Below are 12919 nucleotides of genomic sequence, written 5' to 3'. Positions count from 1 at the left end.
AACTATGTTCATGATTCATGCCAGATTTCTACTTGCTGCCTCTTGAAAAGCCTCCCTGAAAGAGTTTGTGCTCTCAGGTCTGCTCAGTCCACTCCTCTCTGAACGTTCAACCTCTTGGCTGTGAAATTGACAGCTGCATTTAGACAAAGAATTAATAATGTTGAAATTGCTGCTGTGAATACCCACTTCCACTACATCCTAATTGTTTTATGGCACCCATTGAAATGACGAGCTTCCACACTCTGAGGATGGATGGATGGATGGATGGATGGATGGATGGATGGATGGATGGATGGATGGATGGATGGATGGATGGATGGATGGATGGATGGATGGATGGATGGATGGATGGATGGATGGATGGATGGATGGATGGATGGATGGATGGATGGATGGATGGATGGATGGATGGGCCGGATAGACAGATAGACAGATTTTTAAATGGTGGCAAAATTCTCCCTTTACAAAGCCCACCACAGAAATGAATATGATATTGCAACTCGGGTATTTTATTGCTGAGACTTGTGATTTTCAAACTTCTTTCTCATATTTTTACACAAGGCAAAATGGTTCATATTATCCTGAAAAACTACTGTAGTTTTCGTGCATATTAAAAAACGGAGCAACACCACCCCTCTCTGTTCATACATGGGAACTGCACACACCACATACCAACATTATTTATATCTCAGTTTAATAATACAGTATGTACAGTAATGCATTTCATTTATAGGCGCCTTTCAAAACTCTCAAGGACAAAATGTGACCAGTCTACGTTATTGTGTGCGTGTTGTGTGTTAAACATTTTATAAATAAAAAATGTCAAATTCTTAATTCTGTCTTCTATAAGTTGTTCAAAAATACCTTAATTTTATAGTGTTAAAATGTGAATTTAATACAGTTTCTAATGGCAACATATCTTTGTAAAATTCCAAGGCGGTGCTTTGACGATCTGTTGATTTTTTTAAAATAAAAACGTATTAATTATTTCCTAAAGCGCGCCATTTCCTAAAGCGCGCCACTCTCTTTCAGACGAATACTGTAATTGCAAAATATTCTGAAGTCATTTTTTTCAGATGTATAATCGTTTAAAGTTGTACAAGCAAGTGTACTTGCTGCAGAACTTGACGAATAAATATGCATGTATGTATATATGAAGCCCTGGTGAGGATGTGGAAAAGGGATACCGGAAAGTCAAAACACTCAGCCATGATGCTCAAACAAGAACAATCCTGACCCCCCGTCCCTCTCCCCGGCTCCTCCCAATAACTTCCCCCAAGCTTCCATTTTCCCCAGGAAAAAAGTTTTATCCTTAAACCATTAACTTGAACTACATGCGAGTGAGTACCGTGACATCAAATGGAGCATTCTAACTTAACCCAAATGGTCCCATGTTTTAAATGCTGCATCTTCTTCGTTAAAACGTAAAACTTGAAGAAAGTCTCACATTTCGCTTGTTTTTGTTCCGACTGCTGCTACGTAGCTGGGAGGGTTAGCTTCGCTTTTCGGTCGACATCGCAAGCCCGTTCACGACTAGAGGGCATCTTACTATTTGGAGTGGTAAAACCTCTTCTATGGTAGTCGACAGATAAGGTCATTTCTTTAATCGTACATCCTTACGAACATGCATTTTTTGTGTGTGTAGTATGTCACAAGTTTAGCCACGCATGCTTTTCCATTGAGTTTCTCGGGCTACGAACTAATTACACTTTGCAATTGCATTGTTTTTACTGTTTTACATGAACACTAAGTTATAAGATTGTCAAAGTGTAATATTTTAATCGAGCCGAAGGTATTTTTATTGCAAGTGTGGTGAGAAACGTATCTACATACTACAATAAATAAAAGTACATTATACAGAAAGCCGCACATTATTCGGTCATTACTTCAATCAATTTTTAAATATTTTTATCGCATTGTAATGTAAACTCGAGCATCATATCTGTACACGTTCACTATAAAATGCAAGTTTACATTTCTGTCGTCTTATTACACATTTTCACAACAAACTCAACAAACGAAGTGCGAACAGCAGCGAGAAATGTCCCTTTTTTCTATGTATTGTTTTTTTGCAGGTTATTACGCCACATTTACATTACGCTACACACAAAAGTTGTTCTAATTACCTTTCATGTGAAATTTCAGAATTAACCGGAATTTAATCTGAACCATTATCGTGAAGCCGAATCGCACGTTGCATGTTTCATTGTGTTTTGTGCAACTTGTCATTTTCTATTCATGGCAGTTCTATTAAATTTTCCAATGATCCTTTTGCCTTTCTCTGTCTCTAAACACTCTGAATTGTCCCTAGGTGTGAGTGTGAGGGTGACTGGTTTTGTTTCTGTGTGCCCTGCGATTGGCTGGCAACCAATTCAGGGTGTCCCCCACCTAGTGCCCGAAGACAGCAGGGTCAAGCTCCTGTTCCCCCACGACCCGAATGACAATTAAGCGGTCTGGAAAATGGATGGACTCTGATGTTGTTTGGTTAGAGACCTGACATTTTCCAGAAAGTCCAATACTGCTAACCTTTTAAGAGTAACGTGTATATTTCACGAGTGGTAACTGTTGGCTTTATTAAAAATCTAATAACACGTTTTTATACTTTTCAAGATGCCCGCGCTTGACCTCCCTGCCTCCGCAATGACGCAGTCATAGCTCTGATGTTGTAGCAAAATGTCTCCCAAAGTGCCAAGCGGCCAAGGCAAAGGGGAATATTCGGCAGTTCAAGTAGCAGTCCGAGTGCGTCCACTGCTACCGAAAGAGATACTCCACTGTCATGAGAGCTGCATCACTGTGGACCCCGAAATACAGAGGGTCACCCTGGGTCATGACAGACACTTTCTCTGCGACTTCCTATTTGAGGACACCTGTTGCCAAGAGGAAATTTATTCTGCATCCGTCCAGCCACTTATTGATGCTTTCTTCCAAGGTTTTAATGCAACAGTCTTTGCTTATGGTCAGACAGGCTCAGGCAAGACTTACACCATTGGAGAAGCTAATATCTGTAAGTTGTTCACCTGAACTATATTTATTCGCTTGATTTCTCTGAAACATTCGACTTATATTATCAAATGTACATTTTTTTGTTGCTCTGTGTTTTTTTTAGCATCATTTCGAGATGAGGAGCAAGGTATCATCCCCCGGGCGGTTGCAGATGTATTCAAGCTGCTGGATGAAAACGACCTCACCGACTTCTCTGTCCGAGTGTCCTATTTGGAGATTTACAAAGAAGAATTCAAGGACTTATTGGAAGTGGAAACTGCAAGCAAGGACATCCACATTCGGGAAGATAAGGGCAACATTGGTATGGAATTTTGTGTGTTTTTTTGTCATCACAATACATGCTTCTGACATATGCTATATTGTGCTAATTCCAACATTTTTTTTTAAAACCGAACAACCAATCGTTACAATACGGTGATGGAAGTGTGGCACAATTAATGGAACACTTTTGAAGGATTCATCTTGACTTTTTTAATGTTCTACCTTTGTTGTGGGAAGTGAAGAAGTTTTGTTAGTGTAAAAAACATTGTAAATCTCACTTTTATAACTTGGGTTTTTGTTTTCATGTTGATTTGTCTAGTTCTCTGTGGGGTCAAGGAGTGTGTAGTAGAGGGCCTCGATGAGGTCTTGAGTTTACTGGAATCAGGAAACACGGCCAGACACACTGGTGCAACGCAAATGAATCCAAATTCCAGCCGCTCGCACACCATTTTCACCCTGTATATGGATCAGCGGCGGGGAAGTTTGCGTCTCTACGGGAGTGCCGCAAGTGGCGGACCACAAATGTTGTCTTCCAAGTTCCATTTTGTGGATTTAGCTGGCTCTGAGCGCATCTTAAAAACAGGCAACACTGGAGAAAGACTGAAGGAGAGCATACAGATTAACAGCGGTCTACTTGCCCTTGGAAATGTTATCGGAGCACTCGGGGACCCCAAAAGGAAAGGCTCTCACATTCCGTACAGAGATTCCAAAATCACAAGGTGCTTTTCTTATCATACCTAGCTAATGTAGCATTTGCATTCAATCGACACTTTGAATAATACTATTATTATAATCACTGTTCCATCCAGGATCTTAAAAGACTCTTTGGGAGGGAATTCCAAAACCCTGATGGTAGCCTGCATCAGCCCATCATCGTCAGACTTTGACGAAAGCCTAAACACACTAAACTACGCCACGAGGGCACGCAATATTCAGAATCGGGTCACAGTCAACTGCAAGCGGGAGCCCGATCGCATCGAAGGCCTGGAGCAACAAATCAAAACCCTTCGTCGAGCCTTGGAACACCGCCATCGCTCAGAGACCCGCATTATTTCTCACGCCGATCCAAACAGGAGGCCGCGATTTGGCGAAGGAGAGATTAGCCGACTCCAAGTGCAGGAAGCCCACTATCGAACCTGTACTGACACTGCTTACAGGTTGTTATGATTTTGAATCGCACATATAAATATCAGTAAGATCATTTGTCATGTATATTTGTCTGGGATTTTCAATGTATTATTTTCACATCTTTGTCTCATATATCATGCACGTCAATACTTTGTATGCTAGATTGCTACGCGAGCTGCAAAGTGACGGAACGCTGACCCCCGAACAGAGTCTGAGAGTGAAAGAGTGGCTCTGCTCTGTGGAGGAGGAACGTAGTCGTCTGACAACTGCATCTGGACCGGACAGCGGGATCGAGAACAGTTCTACAGAAGAAAATCTTGCGTTGAGAAGGGAAAGGCCTTCCGTCAACAACCAGGTGTGTCTCTGTGCAATTTTTGTAGTTGATTTGGAAATACTTCAGTCATAGCCCATGAGAATGTGGAATTTTTTGGAGATATGAATTTTAAATAATCTTTTAACTCATTTGTGGCCAGACATGCAAAAATGTGTCCCCTCCAGTCCCAGGCTTTTTGTCATTTTCACTCAAATTCTAGGACCCACAGAATATTGAGTTTTAGGACTACATAAACATTCAATTCAGCGTAAGAAACCTTACACTCTCTTCTTTCATCAGAAAAACGAGTTAATTCGTAAGTTATATGGGTCTGGAGTAATATGAAGTGCAAGTGGGGGCAGCTGTTCATAAGGCAAATGCTGCCCCCCTTGTGTAAGGAAAAAAAAACATTGCTTGAGGTCTATCCAGCGCTTTATCGGCACAACCCTGCAAGAAAGACCAAAACCCGAACAAATTCGGGAATGGCAGTGAATGAGTTATGATTTTCATGTTTACCTGATCTTATTTCAGTTATTTTAATTTTAAAAATCTCTTACTCAGCCTAATTGTAGACCTTGCTATATTTAATCATTTGACAAATTATCTTCAATGAAACAAACAAACAAAAACTTTTTTTATCAAACAAACCAAGAAAAATGTAGTCCATGTCTCATTCTGTTTAGCTCTGCTGTTTAAAACGTGCGGAAAGTGAAGATCTGGAAAGTAATATGTTGTTTTACCCGTGTTTACCTAGGATTCTGATTCTTTGGGGGAGAAGTGGAACTATGAGCGTGACGGAGAGAAGGATGAGGCTGTGGTCAGGCTTCAAGCGCAGGTGCTGCATCTGGAGGGGGAGAATACAGATTTCCTGGCAGCTCTGGAAGATGCTATGGAGCAATACAAGCTACAGGTCTGATAAAGCAAAGCTGCATTATTTCCCCCCCCACTCTCCATTGCTATGGAGCAGGCTGTAAATAGCTTATTTTCTCATGTCACTCCTGTTTCGTTTTTCATCAACCGTGTCAGAGATTTGCTTAGCCCAAAAATACTTCTCTTTGTTGTTTTTATTCCTGCTTCCTGAAGTAACATCTTTGTGTTTTCGATTCCAGAGTGATAAGCTACAAGAGCAACAGGACCTGATTGCAGAGTTGCAGTGTCTGTTAGCCAGTCCCGACGTACGCGGCTTAGGCCTCAATTTGTGCTCACGGCCTCACACTGCCCCGATTAGCTCCATGCAGCAAAGCCAAAACGGAGCTTCACAGGTAACCTACTACAACACAGAGATAAAAAAAAATAAAGTTAAAACTTTTAAACCCCCCTTTGCTTAAGTAGCTTGGTCTTGTGTTACGCATCATTGTATTTTGTTATGCGTTTAAAAAAATAAAATAGCAGTAAGCATTTTTTTCACAGTTATTTGGGTGGTCTCATTACATTGATGGTGTACCTAACAAGATGTCCTGTGCATGATTATCAAACTGTGCGTCTTTTGGTTTACAGGATGATGATCAGGATGTTTCTCCCCACGAGGACCATAAAACCTCAAGTGCAGCAGAAATTCATGGGATCTATGAAGACGGCACACAGTCTAACCATCCCAGAATGAGACAAAGGTTTGTTCAGAAAATCACAGTTTTTAGCTTGCATGATCAACATAAAATGAAATGAAAAATAGTTCAACAGTGTGAATGTCAGCACTTGTTTCCCTTTTCGTTATCTCACTATCGATATCATATTGAACATATTTCAGGCAGGTAAACCAAACCTGGACCAAGAAGGACATGCTCTTGGGCGGACGAGCACTCGGTAGAAGAGCACCAGCATCTCATTTACCCGAGCCCGACCTACGTCTCAACCTAGCCAGAAAAGCATGTGAGTTCAGGATCAGAATCAGAATCATCTTTATTGCCAAGTATGTAGAACACAAAAGGAATTTGTTTCCGGTAGAACACGCTGCACCCGTATCATCATCAAAAAATTGCAAAGAGGCACTATACAGTTGAATCTGTTCTTGGTCTGCTTTGCCACAAAAATATATTCTGGCCCTTATTGTTTGAAGGAATAACAATGCAGGTCATGTAGCCCCTGTGTACAAGTACACATTTTATATCTTGTTCAGTCACATTGGATCAGATTAGCCTTGAAAATTGACTTTTAAAAAAACAACAACACAATGTACAAAGCAAATTGGATTGCATTGGATTAGCCTTTATTAGTCTCGCAGTGGAGAAATCTGCATTTCACAGGAGCAAAGTGATGAAAGTAAGAAGAAAGGAAAGGAAGAAGTAAACAAACAAAATAGAGGAGCTGCTGTAAAAGCTGTCACACTCGCGGCGCCATCATAAAGTCGAAATAACAAAATACAGTAAAGTCTCGTTATATCGATATCGGATATATCGATAGTCCCGGTTATATCGATACTATTTCTATGCACGCACGGAGAAAATTACATGCAAACAGGGTCGGATATATAGATAGTCCCGGTTATATCGATATTTTTTCGGACTCCCTTGAATATCGATATAATGAGACTTTACTGTAATATACAGGCAAATGGCACTGACATTCCTCCCAAATCAAAAACAATGCTGGCATATTTGTGCTGCCCAAAGGCACAATCAATATCCATTTCACAAGATGCACAACAACTCAAAGTGACAAAAGAAAACGTGAAGATCACCTTTGAATTATATTCAAAATAATTTCCCAGCCTTTCAATATAATTTCTATATTTATCAGTACAGTTCCACATCATTCAAATCATTCCGCCTTTCAAAGTTTTTTCATTCAGTATTTCAGCCTTCACACACCATTTTGTCAGATATTGCTAATGTCTAGTTACTCGTCATATTGTCCATTACTTCACAGCCAATTCCAGTGTGGGTGAGACATCTGTGCGCGATGCCATGAGAAGCTTTGAAAGTGTTTCAGAATCGGGCCTTCTTCAGGCCCAACGGAAGATAAGGGAATTGTCCATCACTATCCGCATGAAAGAAGAGCTCATCAAGGAGTTGGTAAAAACAGGTATACATTCAACAAGTTCTTAAAAAATAAGTGTGCTACCTAGTTTTCTGCCATCTTTTACACTTCCACATGCTGTATGTAATTTACCAGGCAAAGATGCACAGTCCCTGAATAAGCAGTACAGTCACAAGATCACAGCTCTGGAAAGCGAAGCTGTCCAGGCACGTCAAGAGCTTCACGAGGCCCAAAGGCAACTTCAGGAGTTGGAGAGGCAAGAGAAAGAGATCAGTGCCACAGACAAGACCAGAGCTCAGGAGTGTCGACGGAAGATTGCGGCCGCTCAGAGCAAAGTTCAGGTGTGTCAGTCAGACAGTCTTTCGGCTGTGAAATCAATTTACAGACTAATATTAAGTGTCAATCATAAATGAGATACACTCAAAAAGTCACCTCAAGAATTCATTCTGAATGAGAGCAAGAGAATCATACATCCCGTTTGACAAGAAAAATAGATGAAGATGGTGATCATTTTAATCTGGACTACACTTTAAGCTATACCTGTGGCGCTGATTATTTCAAAAATGTTAAATTTGTGTTTGTGTGCAAACAAATCTCGTGTGCGTTCAGTTACATAGATTTGCAAGAGCAGATTATTCGTAATGGGATGCCATTATTAGAAGTGCATTTTGAGCTAAAACCATTCCTTGAATATGAATGTCGTTGTCCGTTTATTTTGTGAAAAGCATTTGAAAAGATCTCTAGTAATCATATTTTTTTTTTTTTTTTACAAAGGTTCTCAGTCAACGTCACAGGGATACGGCCCATCTGGCTAATCTGCCGGCGCAAAGCGAGCGCCGGGTGCTCGAGCTGGAGCGCAGCGTTCAGTCAATGAGGCAACAACAGGAGCTCCTGCAGAAGCGACTGCGCCAAGAAAGTCAGCTTAAACGTCGCCTGGAAACTGAGATGCGGCGCAGGACTCACAGAGTCAAGGTTGTCAATTTTCATATTCAACAACAAACAAAAAGCTGGTGAGATCTTAATACTTTTTTCCCCACTTTTAGGAACTTGAAATAAAGAATGAGCAACAGCAAAAGATTCTGAAGATCAAGACAGAAGAGATCGCCGCCTTCCAGAGGCAGAGACGCAGTGGCAGCAACGGTTCCGTCATCTCACTGGAGGAGCAACAGGTTTAGTCGCAATTATCTTACGGAGGCAACCTTAAACTTCCATTCTCTTCTGATGAAAAGCTCACTGTTGCTGCAAAACCGCGTCTTCTGTGAGCAGAAAATAGAGGAGCAGAAACGATGGCTGGATGAGGAAATGGAGCGTGTATTGGACCAGAGACGAGGGCTTGAAGATCTGGAAGGCGAGCTGACGAAACGAGAGGAAATCCTGGCCAAGAAAGAAGCCCTGTTACAGGAGCGAAGTGGTCTGGAGACCAAGAGGCTTCGTTCCAGTCAGGTATTCAAACAGGAAATGAATACACTTGTAACAGCGTGTTTTGTAAGGTAATTATGATCCATTTTCATCGGCTCCTCTGCAGGCGCTGAGTAAGGACCTGGTGACTCTAACAGGACGCATCGAGACCCTCGAGCACGAATTGAGCGAGCGGAACGGTCTGCTTCGCAGCAGCAGCGCTCAGGATTCCCAACAGATTCGACAAGAAATTTCCAACCTGCGTCAAGAGAAAGATTCGTTGCTTAAACAAAGAGTGGAACTGGATGATAAGTTGCGCCAGGGAAACCTGCTCTCACCTGCGGTGAGTCACTGCAACACTAAACATTTTATAATACATCCACAGTACAGTGTGTGCATTTTCTCATCTAACAACTTTCAGGGCACATCGAGTGGCACATTTTGGCACATTTTTGTATTAAAATGCTGTGATGAAGTTTGTGTGACAGCATTTTGTCTCTTTGATTCAACCAGGAGGAGCGAACGCTCTTCCAGTTGGATGAGGCCATTGAAGCTCTGGATGCTGCCATTGAGTATAAGAACGAGGCCATTACCCAAAGGCAGAGGCAGCTTCGGGCCTCCGCCAGTATGCTGTCACAATGGGAGATGAATCTCATGGACAAACTCAGCTATTTGTCTGCCTCCGAGACCAGGGCTCTCCTGTGTAAATACTTTGACAAGGTTTGTGGGGCTTTGTGTGGCATGTTCGTGTTTTTGAAACTTTTTTCGATACATTTACACCATTTACGCATTTTGACAGCCACTGGCGCAGCTTTGTTACTCTACAACGGCGTAAGTTTATTACGATTAGCGCATACTGTAACATGATCTGCGCCACAATTGACATACTTCTGTTAAAATAGCTAAAGAAACAAATTTAGTTAAACAGCAGTTGAAAACTGTTCATTTTCCTTCATAGGTTTTAACTTCCATCTTGCCTTACCAATATCGAGCCATAATCACCTTGCATTTGTTTCAGTGCGTTCCAAAGTCATGGGAGAGGATATCTCGGGCTTTTCTGTGATTCGCCGGAAACTGCCGAAAGAGATAATCGAATATTCATTTACCCATGGTGCATTGCAGTATTTATTTTATGGTTGCAATCTGGAGCGTGAGAACAAGAGTAAAACTTTAAAAGACATAAAAAACAGGCAGCAAACAAACATATTCTCGTTTTTTGGAGAAAAAAATTGAATACGTCTCTGAAGGGTAGTGACATTTTCATTGCAGAAAACTGCTGTTAATGGTTCGAATTTTATACCAAAGGTCAACAAATGTTTTAATGGTTGTTTATTTTATGTATGAATAAATTCTTTGACTTGAATTGCAATTGTTGATATATTAGAAAAATAGCTTTTACTCACTCAAATATTGTATATTCATTTGCAATTTAGAAATATCATGCTCTCATGAATGCATTTTGGTTTATTTCAATCAGTTTTGTATACTTCGGCGATCCAGTTAAATCGGGCACCATCCATTTTAGAATTTTGCCCCCTTTTCAGACACAAGGGGGGCCAATTGGCCCTTTTTTAATTTCACAGTCTCATCCCTGAAAATGTTGACGATAATAAAACTGAAATAATAATCATAGTGGTATTGTGTTTAGAATGTATTTCATTTTGTACTTCATGTCAAACTTATCAATGACAAAATTGTGGAGTGACAGTAGGGCTGACACGATTATCGTGCGCAGGTGGTCTCCCTGCGTGAGGAGGAGCGTAAATTACAACTCGCACTTGCCGAGTTGGAAATGCAGCTGGACGAAAAGCAGCGACTGGTACAGTGGTTGGAGAATGCTTTGGATCGTACTCAGCTCGACATCGACCGCCGGCTCACGCAGCAGCAGAAGGAGCATGAGAGGAGCGTGCAGCTCTTACTACAGCAGTGTAGAGGTGTGTGTCGTAATTGTTAAGATCGTGTACGGTACACGGCGAGGCTGAGTTTGAAATTAATTTTATGATACCTCAACTGCGTTTGATGTTACTGGATTGACCGTGTGCAGACAAGTTATCACATCATTTCCATTTGAAATTAAAAGGATTTTTAATATTCCAAGAATTCCCACACACTAAATATTCCACACTTTCATTCAAAAAACAATTATTCAATATAATTCGATATTCATTATTCAATATAATTTGACATTCTTCCATTTCATTCAATCATGATTCTGAATATCATGCCACATAATTCCATATTTTTCATGCAGCATGCCAGAAATCACGTGCGATTACTCCAACAATGATATACAGTAAAGTCTTGTTATATCGATATCGGATATATCGATAGTCCCGGTTATATCGATACTATTTCTATGCACGCACAGAGAAAATTACATGCAAACAGGGTCGGATATATCGATAGTCCCGGTTATATCGATATTTTTTCGGACTCCCGTGAATATCGATATAACGAGACTTTACTGCGTGTGTATATATATATATATATATATATATATATATATATATATATATATATATATATATATATATATATATATATATATATATATATATATATATATATATATATCTTATGAAGTTATCTACCTAGCTAAGAGCATTTGCAAACTTGTCTGTGTATCCACTCAGAGCAAATGGACGAAGGCCTGGCAGGAAGGCAGCGGAAGTACGAAGGATGGATCATCGGCCTCGGCAAGGAGCTTAACCACTACAAGGCATCAAATCTGGAACTGAGCAACAAACTGAGGGAATTGAGCGTTTCTGCCAGCCAGCCAAAAGAGCAGCTCAAAGGTACATTTCAAGTATCATTTTCAGTCTTAGAAATGGGATCAATCTCGATATTTACTGTCCTCTTGCTATGCTTTTAGTGCTCGCATGTAACAGTAAAACACTGGCTGTCAGTAACATGGAGAACCACGGAGCTAGAGGAACACCGATGAGTGAAAAACCTCCTAAGTCCAGAGAGGAAATGCGTGAGCTTGTGAATGCCCCTCTTCCATCCATATGGAGGCGCTCTTCTCTTCCCACCGAGGAGCCGGCGGCGATGGAAGAACTGTGGCTTCAAACGGCTTCTGATGGTCCCATGAACCGTGTTGTCCAAACCGGGATGAACTCATCCAGCGTTCCAACTTTGCTGCCCGCGATGAAGTCTCGGAGGGAGTCCCGCCGAAGCAGCCTTCATGTTAGCCCGCTCAATTCAAACAATGTTTTCATAGACTCCAGGAAGAATCTTGCCTGAAAATGTGTTTTTTTAATACTTATAGAATACCTTTGATATTGTTTACTAAGATTTCCAAAAGAATTGATTGCGATGTTATGTTTTTATATATTTGTATTTAATTGATTAATGGACTTGTTTTTATACAAAGCACTTTGACGATGGTAGTTTCTGTATTAAGATGTATGAGGTTATGTGCCTAGAAAGTTGAATTGGATAACACATATAAAATTATGGTTGATGGAGGTGGCAAGAGAACTCCCACTACTGTATGTCCTAAAGTGAAGTGCAGGTACTTGTGAAAGAAAGACTGGTGAAACTAGTAAAATGTCTGAACCGCAGTTCACTGTACCTGTTTGCTTAATTGTATTTTTTTAATATCCTGTAGTCTGTTGGGGGTCAAAGAAAAACAATCTATTTTGCCAAAGTATATTTTCAAAATAAAAATAACAGTAAAAATGCTTCTCAAAAATAAATACTGAACGTACCATAGCCTAAACACTTTTTAAAATCGGACTGTCATTCACGGATGTTGAAAAAAGTAACAAATCTATTCGACAAAGTTAAGTATGCAGTAGATGTTTTCAAATGTAAGCAGTAAAAGTACAGATGACGGCT

The 12919-nt window shown here is 40.6% G+C and overlaps 1 protein-coding gene across 3 annotated transcripts; it reads left to right on the top strand.

The window, feature by feature from the left end:
* Nucleotides 1–1264: 1264 nt before the first annotated feature.
* kif7 (kinesin family member 7) lies at nucleotides 1265–12642 on the top strand. Of its 3 annotated transcripts, none has more exons than XM_088992602.1 (20): nucleotides 1265–1340; nucleotides 2611–3004; nucleotides 3107–3304; nucleotides 3584–3983; nucleotides 4074–4421; nucleotides 4555–4747; nucleotides 5460–5615; nucleotides 5815–5967; nucleotides 6203–6315; nucleotides 6453–6574; nucleotides 7571–7726; nucleotides 7817–8022; nucleotides 8456–8653; nucleotides 8725–8850; nucleotides 8948–9124; nucleotides 9207–9422; nucleotides 9593–9799; nucleotides 10815–11013; nucleotides 11713–11874; nucleotides 11952–12642. In XM_088992602.1, the coding sequence occupies exons 2-20, from the start codon at nucleotides 2674–2676 to the stop codon at nucleotides 12320–12322; spliced, it is 4032 nt and encodes a 1343-aa protein (XP_088848728.1). In that variant the 5' UTR covers nucleotides 1265–1340; nucleotides 2611–2673; the 3' UTR covers nucleotides 12323–12642. The 3 variants fall into 3 exon arrangements, with proteins under 3 accessions (XP_088848728.1, XP_088848726.1, XP_088848727.1); XM_088992600.1 differs by having other exon boundaries at nucleotides 1283–2484; XM_088992601.1 differs by having other exon boundaries at nucleotides 1287–1340; nucleotides 2312–3004.
* Nucleotides 12643–12919: the final 277 nt, after the last annotated feature.

Source organism: Hippocampus bargibanti, linkage group LG03, assembly GCF_051943395.1.
Source record: "Hippocampus bargibanti isolate YZ-2025 linkage group LG03, ASM5194339v1, whole genome shotgun sequence".
NCBI classification, from domain to species: Eukaryota; Metazoa; Chordata; class Actinopteri; order Syngnathiformes; family Syngnathidae; genus Hippocampus; species Hippocampus bargibanti.
Note: the sequence above shows the minus strand (reverse complement) of the source record. Positions and strands in the feature narration are given on the sequence as shown.

Bases quoted from the DNA above. Each gene is read 5' to 3' on its own strand.
- kif7 (XM_088992602.1), top strand. From the start codon at position 2,674: ATGTCTCCCAAAGTGCCAAGCGGCCAAGGCAAAGGGGAATATTCGGCA. The intron at 3,005-3,106 runs GTAAGTTGTTCA...TGTTTTTTTTAG, and splicing joins CATTGGAGAAGCTAATATCT to CATCATTTCGAGATGAGGAG. The intron at 8,023-8,455 runs GTGTGTCAGTCA...TTTTTTACAAAG, and splicing joins CCGCTCAGAGCAAAGTTCAG to GTTCTCAGTCAACGTCACAG.